Source organism: Ovis aries, chromosome 6, assembly GCF_016772045.2.
Source record: "Ovis aries strain OAR_USU_Benz2616 breed Rambouillet chromosome 6, ARS-UI_Ramb_v3.0, whole genome shotgun sequence".
Lineage (NCBI taxonomy): Eukaryota > Metazoa > Chordata > Mammalia > Artiodactyla > Bovidae > Ovis > Ovis aries.
Genome location: NC_056059.1, coordinates 102,404,156 through 102,428,984, shown reverse-complemented (window position 1 = coordinate 102,428,984; position 24,829 = coordinate 102,404,156). Strand labels below are relative to the sequence as shown.

The following is a 24,829-nucleotide window of genomic DNA, read 5'->3' as shown; positions in this document are numbered from 1 at the left end:
GTTATTGTGGATACATAAAAAGATGTAAAATATGTCAAACACATGAAATGTGGGGAGAGGGAACAAAAATGCAGGGTTGTTACCAATGCACTTGAACTTAAGAAATCAACTTAAATGTACACACACAGAAGAGAAAGGAGCCCAAACATAACACTAAAGATAATCATCAAATCATAAGGGAGGAGAGTAAAAGATGAAGGAACAGGACTTCCCTGGTGGGAATACGCCAGTGATTAAGACTCCACACTTTCACTGCAGGGGGACATGGTTCAATACCTGACTGGGGAACTAGGATTCCACATTTGCACAGTGCAGTAAAAACAAACAAAACAAAATAGAGCTTCAAAACAATCAGAAACAATGAACAAAATGCCAATAAGTATATACCTATTACTAATTACCACAAAGTGACTAAATGGATTAAAAAAAAAAAAAAGACACACATATACGCTGCCTAGAAGAGACTCACTGCAGATCTAGAGACACACACAGACTGAAAGTGAGGGGTGGAAAACAGCAGAAAGCTGGGACACCAGTGCTTATATCAAACAGGACAGACTTTAAAACAAAGATTGTAACAGAGAAGCGCATTACATAATGTTACATAAGATATCAATCCAACATAAAGATGTAACAATTGTAAATATATATGTACCCAACATAGTGAACAGGAACTAAGAGCCTCTTGAGGGTGAAATAGAAGAGTGAAAAAGCTGGCTTAAATCTCAACATTCTAAAAACTAAGATCATGGAGAGCGGTCCTAAGATGGCAGAGGAATAGGACGGGGAGACCACTTTCTCCCTCACAAATTCATCAAAAGAACATTTCAACGCTGAGTAAACTTCACAAAACAACTTCTGAATGCTGGCAGAGGACCTCAGGCACCCAGAAAAGCAGATCATTGTCTTCAAAAACAGGTAGGAAAAAATAGACGGAAAAAAGGGACAAAAGAGGTAGGGAGGGAGCTCTGTCACAGGAAGGGAGTCTTAAAAAGAGAGAAGTTTCCAAACACCAGGAAACACTCTCGCTGCCGAGTCTGTGGCAAGCCTTGGAAGCATAGAGGCCAACATAACAGGGTGGAAAAATAAATAAATAATTAAAAGCAACAGATTATGAGCCTAGCGGTAACTCCCCCAGCAGAGAAGCAGCGCAGACGCCTGCATCCGCCACTAGCAAGCAGGGCTGGGCAGGGAGGCGTGGGCTGCAGTGCTTTTTAAGAATCAGGCCGAAATGCCCTGAGCGTAACCAGAGTGAACTAACTTGGGTTAGCAAACCAGACTGTGGGATAGCTACCACGCAAAAAGCTCTAACATAAGACACCACCAGGACCACACACAGAACAAAGGATGGAACAGAATTAGCCCGCTGCAGACCATCCCCCTCTGGTGACAGGCAGCCAGAGCTGGAAGGGCCAGAAGGGGGCAATTGCAGCCCCAGAGGGACATTAACTTCCAAACTGCAAGCAAGCTTCTTTGCTAACCAAGACTTCTTGGGGTTCTGGACAGTCATCATCTGCCTAAGAAGGGGCGCCAGTTGTACACTCAGAAAACTGAGCAGCAGGGATGGGAAAGGCGATAAGTTGCAGTGACTGCACTCGCCAAACACTGCTCGGTCCTGGGAAGGGCACAAAGCGCAGGCCCAACTGAGTCTGCGCCTCTGAGGACTACCTGAGTGCCTGAGCCTGAGCAGCTTAGACCAGGGAGGTGCATGCAGCCCAGGGCCAGCCTCAGACGGTTCCCAGCGGAGCAACCTAGACCTGAGCTGTGTGCGCTGTGAGCGGGGACAGGCCCAGCAGGGCTGAGACACTGCGAGCACACGCCAGTGTTATTTGTTTGCAGTGTCCCTCCCTCCCCACAGCATGACTGAACAAGTGAGCCTAAAAAAAAAAAAAGTGTTCACCACCATCCCCCTTGTGTCAGGGCAGAAAACAGACACTGAAGAGACCAGCAAACAGAAGAAGCTAAAACAGAGGGAACCACCTTGGAAGTATAGATCTTAAGAATATAAGCCAGACCAAGGAACTATCCAAAAATGAACTGACCCCACACTGCCCACACCACCACCAGAGAAAGTCCCAGATATACCTTTACGATTTTCACGATCATTCCTTTTTTGTTTTTTCTTTTTAAAAAAATTTTAACATTTTTAAATTTTTAAGTTCTTAAAGCAAACGCCATATATATATTTTTCTGTGGTTGTTGTTGTTTTTTTAATAATTCTTATGACTTTTTAAAATTTTTTCATTCATTCTTTTATTTAATATTGTATTTTTGAAAATCCAACCTCTACTCTAGATTTTTAATCTTTGCTTTTTGGTATTTGTTATCAATTTTGTACCTTTAAAAACCCAATCTTCAGTACCCATTTTTACTTGAGAACGAGATTACTGGCTTGACTGCTCTCTCCTCCTTTGGACTCTCCTTTTTCTCCACCAGGTTGCCTCTGTCTCCTCCCTCCCCTTCTCTTCTCTACCCAACTCTGTGAATCTCTGTGTGTTCCAGACGGTGGAGAACACTTAGGGAACTGTCTACTGGCTGGATCTGTCTCTCTCCTTTTCATTTCCCTCTTTTACCCCCCTGGCCACCTCTGTCTCCTTCCTGCCTCTTCTCTTCTCTGTATAATTCCGTGAAAATCTCTGAGCAGTCCAGACAGTGGAGCGCACATAAGGAAGTGATTACTGGCTAGCTTGCTCTCTCCTCTTCTGATCCCACCTCATCTCATTCCAGTCACCTCTAACTTCCCCCTCCCTCTTCTCTTCTCCATGTAACTCAGTGAACCTCTCTGGGTGTCCCTCAATGTGGAGAAACTTTTCATCTCTAACCTAGATGTTTTATCATCAGTGCTATATAGATGGAGAAGTCTTGAGGCTACTGTAAAAATAAGACTGAAAACCAGAAGCAGGAGGCTTAAGTCCAAATCCTGAGAACATCAGAAAACTCCTGACTCCAGGGAACATTAATTGACAGGAGCTCATCAAACACCTCTATACCTACACTGAAACCAAGCACCACCCAAGGGCCAACAAGTTCCAGAGCAAGACATACCACGCAAATTCTCCAGCAACACAGGAACACACCCCTGAGCTTCAATATACAGGCAGCTCAAGTTACTCCAAAACCACTGACATCTCATAACTCATTACTGGACACTTCATTGCACTCCAGAGAGAAGAAATCCAGCTCCAGCCACCAGAACTCTGACACAAGCTTCCCTAACTGACAAGCCACTGATACAACCCCATCCACAGTGAGGAAACTCCATAATAAAGAGAACTCCATAAACTGCCAGAATACAGAAAGGCCACCCCAAACGCAGTAATATAACCAAGATGAAGAGACAGAGGAATACCCAGCAGGTAAAGGAACAGGATAAATGCCCACCAAACCAAACAAAAGAGGAAGAGATACGGAATCTACCTGATAAAGAATTCCAAATAATGATAGTGAAAATGATCCAAAATCTTGAAATCAAAATGGAATCACAGATAAATAGTCTGGAGACAAGGATTGAGAAGGTGCAAGAAAGGTTTAACAAGGACCTAGAAGAAATAAAAAAGAGTCAATAGATAATGAATAATGCAATAAATGAGATCAGAAACATTCTGGAGGCAACAAATAGAATAACAGAGGCAGAAGATAGGATTAGTGAAATAGAAGATAGAATGGTAGAAATAAATGAATCAGAGAGGAAAAAAGAAAAACGAATTAAAAGAAATGAGGACAATCTCAGAGACCTCTGGGACAATATGAAACACTCCAACATTCGAAATATAGGAGTCCCAGAAGAAGAAGACAAAAAGAAAGACCATGAGAAAATACTTGAGATAATAGTTGAAAACTTCCCTAATATGGGGAAGCAAATAATCACCCAAGTCCAACAAACCCAGAGAGTCCCAAACAGGATAAACCCAAGGTGAAACACCCCAAGACACATATTAATCAAATTAACAAAGATCAAACATAAAGAACAAATATTAAAAGCAGCAAGGGAAAAACAACAAATAACACACAAGGGGATTCCCATAAGGATAACAGCTGATCTTTCGGTAGAAACTCTTCAGGCTAGGAGGGAATGGCAAGACATACTTAAAGTGATGAAAGAAAATAACCTACAGCCCAGATTACTGTACCCAGCAAGGATCGCATTCAAATATGAAGGAGAAATCAAAAGCTTTACAGACAAGCAAAAGCTGACAGAATTCAGCACCACCAAACCAGCTCTCCAACAAATGCTAAAGGATCTTCTCTAGACAGGAAACACAAAAAGGGTGTAAAAATCCGAACCCAAAACAATAAAGTAAATGGCAATGGGATCATACTTATCAATAATTACCTTAAAAGTAAATGGGTTGAATGCCCCAACCAAAAGACAAAGACTGGCTGAATGGATACAAAAACAAGACCCTTATATATGTTGTCTACAAGAGACCCACCTCAAAACAAGGGACACATACAGACTGAAAGTGAAGGGCTGGAAAAAGATATTCCATGCAAATAGAGATCAAAAGAAAGCAGGAGTAGCTATACTCATATCAGATAAAATAGACTTTAAAACAAAGGGTGTGAAAAGAGACAAAGAAGGCCAATACATAATGATCAAAGGAACAATCCAAGAAGAAGATATAACAATTATAAATATATATGCACCCAACATAGGAGCACCGCAATATGTAAGGCAAATGCTAAGAAGTATGAAAGGGGAAATTAACAATAACACAATAATAGTGGGAGACTTTAATATCCCACTCACACCTATGGATAGATCAACTAAACAGAAAATTAACAAAGAAACACAAACTTTAAATGATACAATAGACCAGTTGGACCTAATTGATAACTATATGACATTTCACCCTACAACAATGAATTTCACCTTTTCTCAAGTGCTCATGGAACCTTCTCCAGGATAGATCACATCCTGGGCCACAGATCTAGCCTTGATAAATTCAAAAAAATTTAAATCATTCCAAGCATCTTTTCTGACCATAATACATTAAGATTAGATCTCAATTACAGGAGCTGCTGCTGCTGCTGCTGCTGCTAAGTCGCTTCAGTCGTGTCCGACTGTGTGTGACCCCATAGATGGCAGCCCACCAGGCTCCCCCGTCTCTGGGATTCTCCAGGCAAGAACACTGGAGTGGGCTGCCATTTCCCTCTCCAATGCATGAAAGTGAAAAGTGAAAGTGAAGTCGCTCAGTCATGTCCGACTCTTAGCGACCCCATGGACTGCAGCCTACCAGGCTCCTTCATCCATGGGATTCTCCAGGCAAGAGTACTCGAGTGGGGTGCCATTGCCCTCTCCCAATTACAGGAGAAAAACTATTAAAAATTCCAACATATGGAGGCTGAACAGCACACTGCTGAATAACCAACAAATCACAGAAGAAATCAAAAAAGAAATAAAAAAATGCATAGAAACAAATGAAAATGAAAACACAATGACCCAAAACCTGTGGGACACTATAAAAGCAGTGCTAAGGGGAAAGTTCATAGCAATACAGGCATACCTCAAGAAAGAAGAAAAAGTCAAATAAATAACCTACCTCTACACATAAAGCAACTAGAAAAGGAAGAAATGGAGAACCCCAGGGTTAGTAGAAGGAAAGAAATCTTAAAAATTAGGGCAGAAATAAGTGCAAAAGAAACAAAAGAGACCATAGCAAAATCAACAAAGCCAAAAGCTGGTTCTTTGAAAGGATAAATAATATTGACAAGCCATTAGCCAGACTCATCAAGAAACAAAGGGAGAAAAATCAAATCAATAAAATTAGAAATGAAAATGGAGAGATCACAACAGACAACACAGAAATACAAAGGATCATAAGAGACTACTATCAGCAATTATATGCCAATAAAATGGACAACGTGGAAGAAATGGACAAATTCTTAGAAAAGTACAACTTTCCAAAACTGAACCAGGAAGAAATAGAAAATCTTAACAGACCCATCACAAGCACGGAAATTGAAACTGTAATCAGAAATCTTCCAGCAAACAAAAGCCCAGGACCAGATGGCTTCACCGCTGAATTCTACCAAAAATTTCGAGAAGAGCTAACACCTATCCTACTCAAACTTTTCCAGAAAATTGCAAAGGAAGGTAAACTTCCAAACTCATTCTATGAGGCCACCATCACCCTAATACCAAAACCTGACAAAGATGCCACAAGAAAAGAAAACTACAGGCCAATATCACTGATGAACATAGATGCAAAAATACTCAACAAAATTCTAGCAATCAGAATCCAGCAACACATTAAAAAGATCATACACCATGACCAAGTGGGCTTTATCCCAGGGATGCAAGGATTCTTCAATATCTGCAAATCAATGAATGTAATTCAACACATTAACAAATTGAAAAATAAAAGCCATAAGATTATCTTAATAGATGCAGAGAAAGCCTTTGACAAAATTCAACATCCATTTATGATAAAAACTCTCCAGAAAGCAGGAATAGAAGGAACATTCAGTTCAGTTCAGTTCAGTCGCTCAGTCGTGTCTGACTCTTTGCGACCCCATGAATTGCAGCACGCCAGGCCTCCCTGTCCATCACCAACTCCCGGAGTTCACTCAGACTCGCGTCCATCGAGTCAGTGATGCCATCCGGCCATCTCATCCTTGGTCGTCCCCTTCTTCTCCTGCCCACAGTCCCTCCCAGCATCAAAGGCTTTTCCAATGAGTCAACTCTTTGCATGAGGTGGCCAGAGTACTGGAGTTTCAGCTTTAGCATCATTCCTTCCAAAGAAATCCCAGGGTTGATCTCCTTCAGAATGGACTGGTTGGATCTCCCTGCAGTCCAAGGGACTCTCAAGAGTCTTCTCCAACACCACAGTTCAAAAGCATCAATTCTTTGGTGCTCAGCCTTCTTCACAGTCCAACTCTCACATCCATACATGACTACTGGAAAAACCATAGCCTTGACTAGACGGACCTTAGTCGGCAAAGTAATGTATCTGCTTTTGAATATGCTATCTAGGTTGGTCATAACTTTTCTTCCAAGGAGTAAGCGTCTTTTAATTTCATGGCTGCAGTCACCATCTGCAGTGATTTTGGAGCCCCCAAAATAAAAGTCTGACACTGTTTCCCCATCTATTTCCCATGAAGTGATGGGACCAGATGCCATGATATTCATTTTCTGAATGTTAAGCTTTAACATTCCTCAACATAATAAAAGCTATATATGACAAACCCACAGCAAACATTATCCTCAATGGTGAAAAATTGAAAGCATTTCCCCTAAATTCAGGAACAAGACAAGGGTGCCCACTTTCACCGCTACTATTCAACATAGTTCTGGAAGTTTTGGCCACAGCAATCAGAGCACATATATAGATCAATGGAACAAAATAGAAAGCCCAGAGATAAATCCACACACCTGTAGACACCATATCTTCGACAAAGGAGGCAAGAATATACAATGGATTAAAGACAATCTCTTTAACAAGTGGTGCTGGGAAAACTGGTCAACCACTTGTGAAAGAATGAAACTAGAACACTTTCTAACACCATTCATAAAAATAAATTCAAAATGGATTAAAGATCTAAATGTAAGACCAGAAACTATAAAACTCCTAGAGGAGAACATAGGCAAAACACTCTCTGACATAAATCATAGCAGGATTCTTTATGATCCACCTCCCAGAATACTGGAAATAAAAGCAAAAATAAACAAATGGGATCTAATTAAAATTAAAAGCTTCTGCACAACAAAGGAAAATATAAGCAAGGTGAAAAGACAGCCTTTGGAATGGGAGAAAATAATAGCAAATGAAGCAACTGACAAACAACTAATCTCAAAAATATACAAGCAACTTATGCAGCTCAATTCCAGAAAAATAAATGACCCAATCAAAAAATGGGCCAAAGAATTAAATAGACATTTCTCCAAAGAAGACATACGGATGGCTAATAAATACATGAAAAGATGTTCAACATCACTCATTATCAGAGAAATGCAAATTAAGACCACAATGAGGTACCATTTCACACCAGTCAGAATGGCTTCGATCTAAAAGTCTACAAGCAATAAATGCTGGAGAGGGTGTGGAGAAAGGGAACCCTCCTACACTGTTGGTGGGAATGCAAACTAGTACAGCCACTATGGAGAACAGTGTGGAGATTCCTTAAAAACTGGAAATAGAACTGCCTTATGACCCAGCAATCCCACTGCTGGGCATACACACTGAGGAAACCAGAATTGAAAGAGACACGTGTACCCCAATGTTCATCGCAGCACTGTTTATAATAGCCAGGACATGGAAGCAACCTAGATGTCCATCAGCAGATGAATGGATAAGAAAGCTGTGGTACATAGACAGAATGGAGTATTAGCCATCAGAAAGAATACATTTGAATCAGTTCTAATGAGGTGGATGAAACTGGAGCCGATTATACAGAGTGAAGTAAGCCAGAAAGAAAAACACCAATACAGTATACTAACACATATATGTGGAATTTAGAAAGATGGTAATGATAACCCTGTATGCGAGACAGCAAAAGAGACACAGATGTAAAGAACAGACTTTTGGACTCTGTGAGAGAGGGAGAGGGTGGGATGATTTGGGAGAATGGCATTGAAACATGTATATTATCATGTAAGAAACGAATTGCTAGTCTAGGTTTGATACAGGATACAGGATGCTTGGGGCTGGTGCACTGGGATGACCCAGAGAGATGATATGGGGAGGGAGGTGAGAGGGGGGTTCAGGGTTGGGAACTCAAGGTTGTACACCTGTGGTGGATTCATGTCAGTGTATGGCAAAACCAATACAGTATGGTAAAGTAAAAAAATAAAATTAAATTTAAAAAAATAAAAATAAAAACTAAGGTCATGGCAGCCGGTCCCATCACTTCATGGCAAAGAGAAGGGGAGAAAAAATTGTAACAGATCTTATTTTCTTGCTGCTGCTGCTGCTAAGTCGCTTCAGTCATGTCCAGCTCTGTGCGACCCCATAGACGGCAGCCCACCAGGCTCCCCCGTCTCTGGGATTCTCCAGGCAAGAACACTGAAAAAGTGGAAGTGGGTTGCCATCTCCTTCTCCAGTGCATCAAAGTGAAAAGTGAAAGTGAAGTCACTCAGTCGTGTCCGACTCTTAGCGACCCCATGGACTGCAGCCTACCAGGGTCCTCTGTCCATGGGATTTTCCAGGCAAGAGTACTGGAGTGGGGTGCCATTTTTCTTGGGCTCCAAAATTACTGCAGACAGGACTGCAGCCATGAAATTAAAAGACGCTTGCTCCTTGGAAGAAAAGCTATGACAAACCTAGACAGCATATTAAAAAGCAGAGACATAACTGCTGACAAAGGTCCGTCTAGTCAAAGCTATGGTTTTTCCAGTGGTCGTGTATGGATGTGAGTTGGACCACAAAGAAGGGTGAATGCCAGAGAATTGATGCTTTCAAATTGTGGTGCTGGAGATGACGCTTCAGAGTCCCTTGGACTGCAAGGAAATCAAACCAGACAATCCTAAAGTAGGTCAACCCTAAAGTAGGTCAACCCTGAATATTCATTGGAAGGACTGACGCTGAAGCTGAAGCTTCAATACTTTGGCCACCTGATGTGAATAGTTGACTCTCTGGAAAAGACCCTGATGCTGGGGAAGACTGAAAGCAAAAGGGGAAAGGGAGGCAGAGGATGAAATGGTTAGATAGCATCACCAACTCAATGGACATGAACCTGAGCAAACTCCGGGAGATAGTGAAGGATAGGGAAGCTGGATAGGCATGCTGCACTTCATGGGATCACAAAGAGTCAGACACAGCTTAGTGACTGAACAACAATAACAACAAAGACGACCTGAAATCATAAAGCTTCCAGAAGAAAACATAGGTGGTATGTTTTTTGACACTGGTCTTAGCAATGTTTGGGATATGTGTCCTCAGGCAAGGGGAACAAAACCAAAAATCAACAAATGGGACTCCATCTGACATTATCACACTGTAGAATCAAGCCCGGCAACTGTCTACTTCTGAACTTGTTTTCTTAAAGAAAGAAATCTCTAAATTGTGTAAGCCTGTTGATTTAGTTTTTGGCTGGTTGCAGTCAAGTGCAACTCCAAAGTGATATATTAAAAGTTAAATTGACTTTAAAATATTATGCAGGTCAATGCATAATTTGTTACATTTATCTCAACCATAACAAAATACCTTGAATTATTTAAAATGGGAACACATTCTTTCACTATCAAGATATCTGGCTGAAGGGCAGCTTTTGTGAGTTGTTAATTTCTTGGATGTATCACATTGCATTTAGATAACTAGACATTTTAAAACCAAGAGATCTAACAGGCGATCTGGAACCACAGATATGAACATCTGACCTTTTCTCAATAACCATTTCTCTCCTTTTTATCATGATACAGAAATATTTCTAATGCATATACCAAATTAGGGACAGAAGTGATACATCCAATCTTACAGTGCTCAGGACCGTACTAAGATATATTTTTTAGAATATGCAACTTCAGTTCAGTTTTATAGATAGATTTCATCACTACTTATGCTTCTCCTTCTTTTGTGTAGAGTTGTCTTGTCGCTGGGATCAGCTGCTCAGCCAACTCACTTCCCAGCTTCTTTGTGCTCAGGGACACTGACCAGTTCTTGCTGATAGAATGAGTGGCAGTAATGTGCTTTGCTTCCAGGCTGCCCAGCTTGAAAGATCCCCCATAGGCATCCCTCCATAGTCTTTCCCCCTTTTCTGGCTGGGGGTATGGAGATGATTCTCACGATGACCTTGGAAACTCTGTGTTGATTATAGAAACTCCATCGGCCTGGGCTCCTACCAACTGGAGGGAGGAGAGGCAGCCTGCTGAGCTCTTCGCCTATCCAGAACTCTTAGAGAAACTTCTGTTGTGTTTGAGCCATTCTGTATGGCTGTGCGTGTTCTAGTACTTAGCCGTCTAACGCGCGTTAGGAGCCGAGTTGTATTTATTCATTCGTTTGCTGAGTGCCTCCGTGTGCCACCCTAGCTCTGTGGCCTCGGCATGCTTTCTAACCAGTGCGGCCCTAGCCAAAGGTTCCCCGCACTCTGGTAGTGGAGCCACGTTCCAGATGAGGGCAGTAACATGTTTACTATGACGAAGTTTCCATTCAGGGTTCCTAAAGAGAAACTCACATTTTCTTCCTCCAGTTTGCATTTCCTAGCTACGTTCTTTCCAGAAAAAGCATCCTTCTCCAGCTTTCCCCCACCCATCTCTGTGGACTTCGGATGGGAGCTAATCACCTCCAGCTGTTCTGGCTCCCGGAGCCCCGCTGGCCTCATTTCCTGTGCTATGACAGGAAAACAAGGTCTCAGGATTCCAGCCCACTCAGAGGAGTTTCCAAATAGCTTTTAAAGCAACAGAACCCCACCCCCACCCCCACCCCGCCCCTCAACTCCAAATCCTTTGCTATAACCCAATCTGTAGAAACTGCTCTGATGGCAGTGGGAATGATGGTGATGAAGTATGCTTCTCTTGCTAGATTCAGAGCTACTTCTGAAAAGCGAAGGTGAACTGAAAGTGTTCACTTTCAGGACTCTTTGTGACCCCATGGACTGTAGCTCACCAGGCTCCACTGTCCATGGGATTCACCAGGGAAGAATATTGGAATGGGTTGCACTCCCTTCTCCAAGGGATCTTCCTGACTCAGGGCTCGAACCTGGATTTCCTGCATTGCAGGCAGATTCTTTACCGTCTGAGTCACCAGGGTAGTCCTGCCACTTCTGAGGTAGGACTCAAACCTGCTGCCTGGTGAGGAGTCAGCCACTTCCCTGTGGACTTTTGTGCATTTCCTGATGTTGTCTTCTGCCTTTAAATAGCCTCAGCTCTTCAGAGTAGTTCTCAGGAGATCTTGGGTAAGATCAGACATTCCAATTAATTAGCTCAGAATTGGTCAATCCTATGAGGAGGAACCAAGCAGTTTCCAGGGTCTTGGGATGGCATCATTCATGGCAGAGTGGAGGAATGCTGTCAGAACTGGGAGTTAGTGAAACATGTTTGGTACTGAGAATCGAAGTGGGTTCTTCAAAGCCCATCTCTTTCCTTTGTGGGGCATGCTAAGTTGCTTCAGTCGTGTCTGACTTTTGGCGACCCTGTGGACTGTAGCCTGCCAGGCTTCTCTGTCCATGAGATTCTTCAGGCAAGAATACTGGAGTGGGTTGCTATGCTTTCCCTCCAGGGGGATCTTGCCAATTCAGGTATCAAACCCGAGTCTCTCACGTCTCCTACACTGGCAGGCAGGTTCTTTTCCACTAGCACCGCCTGGGAAGCTGTTTCCTTCAGGCAGAATCAATATCAACCTCCCAGGAAGCGTAATACTGTTTTCTTTCATTACGCCTTGTCAGCAAGATATTCTGAGTTTTGCAACAACTAGGACTTGAAAATTCTGATTCAGGTATCAATTAGGCTTATGGGGTGGAGGCAGGAAGGGAGAATGAATTTCTTAGCCACAGTTAGTCAGTACCTGACCCTCACGTCAGAGTCTGCATATCTCCAGGGATTCCAACAGTACTCCCAGTCTCTGAGGTTGGCATGACTGGGATCAAATGGGAAGATGGGAAGTTGGAGTCTAGAAGTTCCTGCCTTCACATGGTCCTAGATGTTGTTAAAAAAACAGCACACTGAAAATGTGAAACTTGTCTGCACACACTTTTGGCTTGTTCATTTTAAGGTGTATTTTTATTTACAAAGTGAGCGGGTGTATAACATGATGCAGTTACAAACATATTTGGTATTCTATTTTCATGGAAAAGTATATAAATATATTACAGGAAGTTCTAGATAGTAAACATTAGAAATTGATATAATGAACGTTTGCTACCTTTTTTTTTCTATGCCAATATTACTGTCATTTAAAGCTTAAATACTGGCTTCAAGTATCCCCTATAAAATAGCTCTAGTTTTTTAAAAAAAATACTGGAAAATAATTTTGCTATAAACAAGATTGGTGCGTGAAAAATAGACTCGATATGTCTATAATCAAATGCTGCCTTATTCATCCCTAAGATCTGCATTATTCAGTTAGTGTTAAAAGACCTCTGATACTTATCACAGACTGAAGCAGCTGTAAAAATACAGCATGTCACTGTTATTTACTGTTATTAAGAATGCCCCTCTAAGGTAGAGGAGAATAAGCATGGACTTGCTGTCCTGTGGCCTTTAAGTAGAGAGCAAAGAAATGGACAGACATCCAGAAGGCTATTCTTCTCATGTCATTTCAGAGGCTGGGGCTGCTCTTTTTGCTCTTCTTCAGCTTGAAGACGTGTCAGGACATAAAGGATGACTTGATAGCAGAAAATATATTGATCCTAGAGCAAAAAAAAAAAAAAAAGGAGACAGGGAGAGCAGACTTTAGCTGTATAGTGTGAATATATGATAAATAGCTTCACCACTGTTGGAAGCAATGTTTGAGTAATTTTGAAAATATGGAAAAGCTGTGTTATAAGGTTGAAAGTAAAAGCAGGATACAGAATTGTGCAGTGTCATGAAAATGACAAGAAAGAGAAACCCGACTGACAAAATGTGGAAGGAAGAAGCCTTGGGGTGGGGGGGCGGGGTGAGTGCTAACTCAAGTTGTCTCTGATGGGAGGGCCACCTCTCTTTTTTGTGCTTTAGTGATACTCACGGTCCTCCGGTTTCTAACCCCACACCCTCCTCCCCAAAGCACATCTTGTTCTAGCACAGCAGCTGGAGTGGTCCTTTAAGAGGGGAGTTAGCTCATGTCATTCCATACTGACAATCCTGTGATGGCCCCATCTCACTCAGGGGGAAGCCCCAAGCTCTGGCCCCATCACCTCCTCTCACACCTCCCCTCCTGCCCCCTCTGCCTCAGCCACACTGGTTGTGACTACTCTTGAACACAGAAGACAAACTCCCATCATGGGCCTCTTCGAAGGTGGTTCTGTCCACCTGAAAGATTCTTTCTCCCAGACATCCGCGTGACCACCTGCTTCACGTCCTTCACATCTTTGCTCAAGGGGTTATATCCTCAGTGGTACCACTCTGTGTAAAATATCACCCAACCTTCCATGACTCATCCTCTACTCCACTCTTTTTCCTTCTAAAGCACTTACCACTTTCAAAGATCTTATAACGTATATCATAACTGGGTACAGTTAATGGATTTATTATCTGCCTTGCTCATCACCATCCACTAGAAGATCTTTTATTCTGGAAGATCTTCCACTAGAAGAGCTTTGTTATTCATGTTATTCACTGACATGCTCCAAGCGCCTAGAAGAGTGCCTGGCAATATAGTAGGCACTTAATAAATATCTGCTGAACAAGTGAACTTCCTGGGTCTAAAAAACTATTTTTTTAATATGTTTTCTTTATCTAAAAAAAAAAAAAGACTGAATCAGCTTAATATTTAGGAGACTTAATTTGAATTTAAAAGGTATATGAAAGGAAAGGTGGCAAGTTTTAATTTTAAAAATAGTAGAAAGTGAAAAAGTGAAGTTGCTCAGTTGTGTCCGACTTTTTGCAACCCCATGGACTATAGCCTACCAGGCTTCTCCGTTCATGGGATTTTCCAGGCAATAGTCCTGGAGTGGCTTGCCATTTCCTTCTCCAGGGGATCTTCCCAACCCAGGGATCAAACCTGGGTCTCCCGCATTGTAGACAGACGCTTTACCGTCTGAGCCACCAGGGAAGTCCAAAAAAAAAATCACACATGGGGGACGGGGGTATTTTTGGGAGGTAGAGAAATATAAGTTGACAGATATATGAACACAGCTTCCACATCAAACAAAAAAAAAAAAAAGAGGAAAAAGAGCGAGAGGAAGAGAAGACCAGATGTATAGTGTGAATATATACTGATATATTCACCACTATTGGAAGTGATGTTTGAGCAACTGTGAAAATATGGAAAAATCGTGTTATAGGGTTGAATGTAAGATGCGGGATACAGAACTATGCAAAGTATTCCCCTCCCAATATACACAAAAAGGACAGTTGAACTATGCAGAGTAGACAGACACTCTAAGTCATGTAGTCCCTGGGAAGGACCCATGTCTGCAGGTCAGTGGGTGACATAACCTATCTTTTGACTTGAGGTAAGAGAAAATGAAAATGACCAAAGCAGAGGATAAATAAACTCTTTCCCAAGCTAAGAACTCCAGACTCCCTTTCTGCCTTCAAGTCAATGCTGCTGAATCCATTCCCTCTCAGGAAAATTCTGTAGCAAGAATATTACCTTCTCTCTTTTTTAGGTAGGAACTGAAATGCTACTAACTACATGCTATTTTGTCCCACCTCAAATTTTTGCCCCCAATGTGCCATCCTATTCTCTGTAATCTATTCATTGTTGGTATCGGATTTTCTTATTTTTTAAACTAAAAGGCAACATTGAAAAAAGACAGCCCTAGAAATGCTTTTACAAAAATCTTCATCAGAAAGTACGAGCAGACACTCACCTCTGTCTGAACCATTCCGTGTCTCTGCAGTCTCATGCAGCGCACTAAATCGGAGATGTCGAACTGTCAAAGGAAACAGAGCCTGTATGTTACATAAAAATGATAACTGACTGTGAACCCCAAAGGTTCACCAAGGAGTGGCTCATATAGATTTCTTCACCCCAATCTCCTTTCCCTTCTATCAGTCTTGAGAAACTCTTCTAGACAAAATAAGTTGGTGAACTGACTTTGCTATCATTTGATAATTCTGTTTATGATCTTTCTAAGAATTAGGAAGTTTATTCTATTAGAAAATCCCCAATGGGAATTCTCTTTTCTTTGGAACGACTAATTCTAGTGTCTCCATTAATTATTTTTCCTATATTTTGCTGCTCAGAATAAAATTCCTGATCTTTTTATATTCCCAATGGAGAAACAAACTATTTTGTTTTGTCCTACTTAAATTATCGTGAGAGTGTGAAGAGCAAGATAGTATGGTTCTTGGCAAATTCTTTAAGAGATGATGATTAGTTACATATTATGTATAGTAAGATAACATTTTAAGTATGATTTATACTAATTTAGGTTTTAAGTAAGATTATACTCTTATTAACTTTGCTTATTTAGTAGTAATTTGAAAAATCAGGAGTAATTGTTTATAGATAGACAATTCAGTATCAATTTGTATAATAAAGTATGTGTTTCCCACCTATAGGTAAAAAGAACAAAAACAAAATAATTATTTTTTCATTTCAAAGATACACTTTCTTTGGCACTTCAATATTTCTGTCTCTAAAAGTGTGATAACAATGAATATCTTACACAAGTCTAAAGACTACATAGAGTGAAAATGCAATGCCACATAAGGGGCTTTAAATGGATGGTTAAAAAACCCCAGTAAAACAAATATAAGTTTGGAATATTATTTTCTTCTTGATTATGCCCTATGCGTTTTTGAAAGTTTACTAAAATGCAATTCTATGTAGTACATACAAACTAATAAATAAAACATTCTGAGATCACAACACATCCTGTACTCACTTCAAGATCTTGACTGATTAATCCTAGAACCACATCTATGCATATCAGGGTCCCTGAACGTCCAATGCCCGCGCTGCAGTGTGTGATGATTGGGCCCGATCTGTGAACATGTCTCATGTAGGAGATAAACGTCAACAAGTCATCTGGCTGGGAAGGTGTATCGTGGTCTGGCCAAGCAGTGAAATTCAGATGAGAAATATGTCGTACCTCTCCTGTCTGAAATTGTACAACAGAATAAGTAGATAATGTCATTTACATATAATTAATTCTTATTTTGTCCTTTAAAATTTTGCCTGGTCCGTTGGATTAGATCCAAATAAAAATGGAAGAGACAAAGAGACTCCATCAGACAACACATGGAGGACCTTTATAAAGGGGGTTACTAGATTGCTGTAATGGCAGAAACCCACACATTGTAAAGCAATTATCCTCCAATGAAAAATAAAAAAGGTTACCAGATCCATGCTTTAAATATTGGTAAAAACTACTTTTTGGAAACCCTAAAAGCAAATTATGTTTTGTTATGAATAACAACCTTTTTTGTTTTTAAATGACCCCTTTTCAACTTTACTCAGGTAAAAGCCATAGTCATTGCAGGGGCTTAAAAGCCCTACAGATGTGGTCCGGCTTCCTCTCACACCTAACCTCTTCCTCCTGGCCACTTGGCTCCAGCACAGGGCCCTCTCTGGTTCTTAAAAAACACCAGGCACAGTCTAGTCTCAGGACCTTTGCACTTGCTCTTTCTGACTGAAATGCTTCCCTCCCCACAATGTTCCTGTGATGTCTTTCTCACAGCATCAACATCAGTATCTTCTCATTAGAAATTACTTTCCATGAAGTCAGCAATTTCCTTTGGTTGTATGGTTAACTTCTGAATCCCTAGATTCTATAGCAAAGTCTAAGCTCTATAAACATGTGTTGTTTAATAAGTCATTTAAGAAATAGCGAACAATTGTGCTAGCATACTGGAGTGGAAGCCTGGCGTGCTGCAGTCCATGAAGTTGCAAAGAGCTGGACATGACTGAGAGACTGAACTGAAATGGAGTGGACAATGAGCGATTCCCTTCTCCAGGGGATCTGCCTGACCCAGGGATCGAACCTGGGTCTCCCACACTGCAGGCAGGTTCTTTACCATATGAGGCACCACGGAAGCCCCCAAGTAATGCGTAGGCTGGTGTAAATGAATACAGAGGTATAATCTTTGTAAAATCACAAATTAGAAATCATGAAGGAAATTCTCAGGCTCTGTATATATGCCACCAACAACACTGAGTCAATAAGCTTTGTTTCTATGAAAATACAATTATTCTTTAACAGAGTTAAAGCTCCAATAGGAAACACATTACTCAAACCAACTTAGCATTACTGGGTGGACGAAGGAAAAAATGTGAGCGTGTATGGAGGTGGAGAAACAGTAGATGCTTAACCTCAGGTATAATCACTTAACTAATTTAAGATAATTTGTTCAGTGCTTAGGTGGAGCAATTGGAATTACCTGATTAACAAACATTTATGCTACAATTGTCCTTATATTAAAATATGTTGTCTTTGTAGGCGATTATTTTCTACGTGGAGATTTTTTTAAAAAAGTTTTATTGAGCCTACTTAGAGGTTTGACCTTTAAAAAAAAAAGTTTCTAGCACATAGTTTTTGAGCTGTTCTGTGGTATCACACCAAGCAAAGGATGATGGTTGATTCTGTAAAAGTCTCGCGTTTCCATTTTCATTTTAATACAGTATATACTAGAGGAAAGGCTTCCCTGGTGGCTTAGTGGTAAAGAATCCACCTGCCAACGCAGGACATGCGAGTTTGATCCCTGGGTTAGGAAGATCCCCTGGAGAAGGAAATGGCAACCCTCTGCAGTATTCCTGCCTGGGAAATCCCATGGACAGAGGAGTCTGGCAGGCTACAGTCCAGGGGGTTGCAAAACATTTGGACGTGATTTAGTCACTAAACAACATACTAGAGGAAACTGGCAGAATTCATGACGAGGGTCACAGTAAAGTTTCTATTAGATTAAAAATAATGGGTGGAATTAGTTCCACTGAAATGGGACTCAAATCATTAGCTTTTGTTCAGAGAAAGACACTGATGTAATCATGGAAAGATTGAATCCACGCACCTGAATGTCTTCCAGGGTCATTGCCCTTACTACAAAGCCCTTCAGCTGCTGCACTCTCACAAGAGCCAGTCGAAGTCTGTTGCTGACCATGGTCGATTTGCCTAGGACGTTAGGCCAATAGCGCTGGCATTTGATTTTTTCCCCTTCTACTTCTTGGGTCATCATGGCTATCACTGTGGAGTTTTGTTCCCAAATCATCTGCCAGAAATCTCCAACAGTTGTGGGGAGAGGTCCTTGGCAGGCGATGTAGACAAACTCTTCTCTCCCCACTGGTATCTTGATGAAGCTGGCGTTGATATATCCACCTTCATCTCCAAGAGGCACTCTGGTAGCATCATCTGTGAATTCCCCATCACAATACACAGTCATCCATATCATGCATTTTTAAACAAGAGCCTCATAGACCAGGTAAGTCAAAGATTGAGACTTTCCTCATAACCACAGATGAAATCACAAACATTTTAATAAAGGCATGTTTTCAAGGTGTAGTACAATGAAATCATTTTATACATTTCCCTCATGTTGCAAGTATATTTAAGATGTAACTCAGTGAGTTTCCCCCCAAGTTGGAAAACTACTAAAGTACTTATTACAAATATGATTGGCACAATTAATGCTTATCTAATTATATTCTTTTAAGTAAGCAGCCAAAATAATAAACTAATGCAATAAATAAAAAGGTAGGTTGCTTCATTCTCTAAGCATTGTAATTTCATATAGTCAAAATACAAATTTTCAAAGCAGGCTCCCCAGTGAAAAGTGTATATAAGCCATTTTTCTTTTTCAAATTTATTTTTTATTGAAGGATAATTGCTTTACAGAATTTTGCTGTTTTCTGTCAAACCTCAACCTGAATCAGCCATAGGTATACATATATCCCCTCCCCCCTGAACCTCCCTCCCATCTCCTGCCCCATCCCACCCTTCTAGGCTGATACAGTATAGTAGGTTCTAGGTTCATCCACCTCATTAGAACTGACTCAAATGCGTTCCTTTTTATGGCTGAGTAATATTCCATTAAAAACCCATGGAACGCTTCACGAACTTGCATGTCATCCTTGCGCAGGGGCCATGCTAATCTTCTCTGTATTGTTCCAATTTTAGTATATGTGCTGCCGAAGTGAGCACTATATAAGCCATCTTATCCAAGAGAATTAATTTGTATGTACTTATACATTGCAAGTAATTTCTATTTTAAATATTCACAAATTTAACGGGTTATTTCCGTGATTGCCAAATTATAACATTTAGTAATAGATTCCAAAATCCTCTGTCAATTGCCCTGCTATTACTTGACTTCTGTTTGTTGTTCCACAGAAGCAAATCCACTCAGTAATTCCTGATTTATCCCATTCTGCTTTGAGATACTAGTCTGGCCATTTTTTTATTTGCCTGAAATAATCATCATGTACTTTATGGCAAACCAGGCTCTATTCCATTTTTATTTATTCCATTGAAAAAATCTTGTCTAAGACTCAATTCTTTTTTAAAAAATTTTTCTTGAAATGCATTTGATTTATATGAAATTCAACTCTTTTTTTTTTTTTTGAAATTCAACTCTTAAAGGAGGTTTTTCTAAATGAATTTTGTATCTTCCACCCTGATTGAAAAAATTCAGTTGTGTTATTTTTATTGCATGTTTGTCATTATTGGTTCTATTATTTATCTTTGAAGTTATGACTTCCTGGCAACGATAAGGTCAATGTGTCATGTGATATAATTCAATATGCCAATATATGTATATATGACTCCTGATTATTATAAAAAGTTGCTAGATGTTAGTATTTTAGTTATATACACATATTCACATATATTTTTAAAAAGTCACATGTTGATTGGTGAAATGGGATGGGTAAAAATAGGATCACCAGTTTTTCCACATGGCATCTGAAACAATTCAAAGGACAATGCAACTTCGTAATCACACAGTGGCCACGTGCACATCCACAACTGTTATGGACCACAGACATTTCTCTGTGCTTAACATGCAGAATATATAGATCTGACTATGACACACGAACTAAGAAACTGCTTATCCAGAAGCCATTTAATATTTTTAGAAAGACCTTAAAAGTTCACGAATGTCTGAAGATGCATTTAAGATTCCCCTAATCAATTTTCAGAATACAAAGAAACTTTTAAAAGAGTTTACACTATATATATAAATTTATTTGTTACTGATGTAAATCTCTGGATGTATGTCTCTGTGTATGTGCACACTTACATGAGTGATAAACTAGCATGTAAGTTTTAAACTGGTTTAAATTATATTAAACATACATTTGATTTGAAACCAAACTGGAACTTACAGGGCAGTATATTTTTATATCGGTTCTTCCTTCTGTTTTCCTTCGTCTGTCCAATTAGACATTGATCCAAAGGTTTTAATTCTTGAAGATTCTGTTAAGCAAAAATAGAAATAAAATTAAATTTGTTGAGATAAGCAGTAATTCATTGTAATGATTGCAAATGCTTTAAATGTACAGGCAGCAAAACTGACTATTGACTAGGGCAAACTTTGTTTAGAAATAGTTATATCCTGTTAATACAAATCAGCCTAAAATCCCAATACTAAATCAAGAAACTGTTGGAAATGATGCATCACATCTATAGTGTATTAACTATGAAGTTTAGTGGATGGTTAGAATTGATACTTGGCTTTTTAAAAAAATCTCTTCATCTTAACATAAGAGGATATTCTTCAAGGAGATTTATCAAGCTCCAAAATGTCTAAAGAGATTCCTTTATTCTATTAGGACTCTAATCAGAAAAATTAATTTACTGCTAGAAGTTAATGGCAACCCACTCTAGTATTCTTGCCTGGAAAATCCCATGGACAGAGGAGCCTGGCAGGGTTACAGTTCATGGGGTTGCAAAGAGTCAGACATGACTGAGTGACTGAGCACACTAGAAATGACAAAATGGTGCTTTTATAGTTGGAGGTTGTAAAGAAGTAGACATTTTCAAATTTTTCAAAATTTATCTTAACCTTGCATAACACTTCGTCTGAGAAAGAACCACTGTCAGAAGCTCCTTACCTCCAGTTCCTTAGATGGGATTCCTTGATCGAGTAAACCCCGCAACATTCGAATGACTGACTTCAGCTTGGTGCCAGTGTATTTCCCAGAGGGAAGCACTTTGACGATGGGGAGTGTGGTAAGTTCCTCATTTGTCAGAAAGGGATGCTCTAAAAAGAAGACACCAGTTAATTAAAAAAAATTCCCCCATAACTGATTTAGCCAATAAGAGAACCAATTTGAGCTTATCCTCACCTCATCTGGTTTTTACAAAAGTTGAGAGTATTGAAATTAATAAGGCAATAGAATTAACAAGTAGGCAGATATCTACAGTTAACAAAGGGAAATCCTGGCCACAGCAAGATCCTTGTACCCAACTTTTAAGGGAACTCCTTGCCGAATGTTCAGCGTTCTTAAGGGCTCTTAACTCCCAATTACTTAAAAGTTTCTAAAGGAGTTTAAGTTGTTTCTGTTTCTCTGGATTCAAATGGGACTGTTTACTTGACAAAAATGTATTTAGTCCTGTTTTTTGCATTTAAATTGGCTTCCAAGCACATGGAGGAAAAATGAAGAAGGGATGCTCCAGAAACTCCTTATCAGGGAACACTGCCCTGGAAACACTGATTTCTCCTCTCTCCACCCACTGGTACTCAGTGCCACTATCTCTGGCATTTTATAGTTTTCTCCATGCAAATGAAATCCTTCGGGTCTTTAGAAGTTTATCAAACAAGCGATATCAGTGTCTAAGGAAGTGGTATGTGTCTAATTTAGTATCTGCACTGTCTATGGAAACTGCTGATAACAGAAGACAACTGTTATCCGGGAAAACATGTAGGAGAGACTTCTTGCTATAGTCTGCACAAGTGCAGCTTTAATTACATCAATCAGCTGATAGGAGGATTTTGATGATGCAGCTACTATGCAAGCAACAGTAATTCCAGGCACTGCAGGGGGATACTCAAGAAGCTTAACGTCTGTCTGGAGTGAAAGCTAGTTGTGAATACAAAATTCAATCATACGAAATAACTGCAAACTTTTACAGGACTGAGTGTGAATGCAACAGGAGCTCAGAGGCTGGAGGGATGAACCTGGGCTACAGGATTTGAGCATCTCCTTTGATACCAACAATTTACCTAACAAAACAAGTATTAATTCAACTTCTTTAGTTTCTTTCAACAATGACTTCAAATTACAAAACCATGCTGTTTCATTATATTAGTATAACATTTCCTTACATGAGAAAAGAGAAGTTTAACACTAGATGGAACGTTATTGCTCTGTTAGCTCAGATTAAAACAAAGAGGCAGTAATCGTGAGGGCAGACCAATTGATTTTTGCTCTTAAACATTTTCCTGTCTTTGAGCTGTTCTTCCTACTTTGCTATAAATAAAACGTGCTCCTTGACTTCTTATTCCAAGATGGCAAAATTTTGATTTTGTGTTTCTGTGTGTCTATACATCTATTTACACGTTTTATTCCAAGCCACTGACTATTTTATTCTAACAACTGTGCAAAAAATCTGGTCATATAAATGAATGTTGATGTCTGTGTATGTGATTTAACTTTATGTATAGAACCTAATAATGTAGACCTGCGGTGAAATAACGTATCTAAAATATTCTGAAAACTGTAATTCTCAAACACTTATTTTTTTATCTACTGTTTTCGATTAAAAGTTGCTAATAAATTTCTTGCCTTTATTGGAATCTTCGTGGTCTGCTGTTTCTGTTGGCAGTTCATCACTTCCCCATGTTATTTCATCATCCTCATTCTTCTTTTCTTCTGACTTTTGAATTAAGCTATGATAACAAAACACATTTATAATATTTTCTTCTGTTCTCTCACCAAAATAAATTTAAATACTATGTCCCTGAACCACACATCTCCACAATTACTATTGTATTTAGTAATTTTAATAATAATTATTTTTAATCTATTTAAAAATACATTATATGATTAAAAAAAATCCTCAAATCCATAATTGCTAAAATTTATAGGTAGATATAATCACACTGAGGTATAGATTTTTTTTTTCTTCAGCTAAGATGGCAAAAGAGATGATTTATTGTACACACATTACATTCAGCCACAACTGAGAAGAGAATTAGTCCATAAAATCAGAGGTCCAGGGTAAAGGACCAAAAGGGACCATTTTGATAGGAGCAAGGTGGGTCTTTCAAAAGTGGTCAAGGCAATCAGAATGGCCATAGGTGTTCCAGATCCATTGAGACAAGTTCTAGATAGTAGGCAGGCAGTCCAGCAATTTGTACCGGCATCCCTGGCCTCTGCTTCCCTTGTTTCTGCTTCTGTGGCTTCCGGGGGTGTAAAAGTTTACTTGGAACTCTGCCTCATCTTTCTTCTTTTGTGGTTCAGCCTGCCCATTTGCTTCTTCCTTCACTTCACTCTCATGGCACAGAGGTTTCTCAAAAGACGGTACTAAGACTGAGAGCCAGATTGCTTAATATAGTTTACATTGTGTGCTTAAATAAACCCCAAGTCTTTGGTTGAAGGAGTCCTCTTGGGGATGGAAAGGTGATGGTTTGTTTCCACTCTTCGTTGTGGACCAGTGATTACCATTATGTAAATAAAATGATTCTTTAATTACAGAAGTCCCAATTGATGGACAATCTTTTGCTACAAAAGGAGGCTAAGAGAACACTTCTGTATTTGCTGCTGTTTAGTTGCTAAGTCCTGTCCAACTCTTTTGCAACCCCCATGGACTGTAGCCTGCCAGGCTCCTCTGCCCGTGGGATTTCCCAGGCAAGAATACTGGAGTGGGTTGCCATTTCCTCCTCCAGGGGATCTTTCCAACTGAAGGATCAAACTTCCATCTCCTTCTTGGAAGGCGGATTCTTTACTACTGAGCCACCAGGGAAGTCCTCAGTATAAAGATACTGTGTGTGTGTGTGTGTGTGTGTATGCACGCACGTGCTCAGTCACGTCTGACTCTCTGTGACCCCATGGACTATAGCCCACTAGGGCTACAGTCCTGTATTTGGGTATTCACTTAATGTAATAAAATTCAGCACAAGTTCTCATTATTCTAGGGATACACAGCAGAAGCCATCTCCTTGGTAAAATAGGTGCTAGAAAAAAGAAGCTACATAGAAGAGAACAGTGTTTAGTGATAAGATGAGATGACAAAGGATAACACAAAGGCCAGAGTACATTTTTCACTTTCTGATGCTCAGGGGAACAAAGCAGAGTACATTTGTCTGATGGCACTGTATACACCATTAAAGCAGGACATGTACTAATGCTCCTGAAACATCATAACAGGA

The 24,829-nt window shown here is 40.0% G+C and overlaps 1 protein-coding gene and 1 non-coding gene across 22 annotated transcripts in view; both read right to left on the bottom strand.

Moving 5' to 3' along the window:
* Nucleotides 1-12,626: 12,626 nt before the first annotated feature.
* PTPN13 (protein tyrosine phosphatase non-receptor type 13) overlaps nucleotides 12,627-24,829 on the bottom strand; it is a 226,989-nt gene continuing 214,786 nt past the window's right edge. For all 21 annotated transcript variants that reach the window (XM_012180310.4, XM_012180312.4, XM_042251610.2 and 18 more), the window contains 7 exons: nucleotides 23,244-23,347; nucleotides 21,570-21,718; nucleotides 20,841-20,931; nucleotides 18,533-18,870; nucleotides 16,411-16,626; nucleotides 15,391-15,453; nucleotides 12,627-13,284 (listed from right to left, as the gene is read on the bottom strand). In XM_012180310.4, the coding sequence (XP_012035700.2) occupies nucleotides 13,189-13,284; nucleotides 15,391-15,453; nucleotides 16,411-16,626; nucleotides 18,533-18,870; nucleotides 20,841-20,931; nucleotides 21,570-21,718; nucleotides 23,244-23,347 (1,057 nt within the window). In that variant the 3' untranslated portion in view covers nucleotides 12,627-13,188. The remainder of the gene's footprint in view (nucleotides 13,285-15,390; nucleotides 15,454-16,410; nucleotides 16,627-18,532; nucleotides 18,871-20,840; nucleotides 20,932-21,569; nucleotides 21,719-23,243; nucleotides 23,348-24,829) is intronic.
* Nucleotides 19,553-19,659, bottom strand: LOC114115488 (U6 spliceosomal RNA). Its single transcript, XR_003589825.1, has one exon. It is a non-coding gene; the product is annotated as a U6 spliceosomal RNA (small nuclear RNA).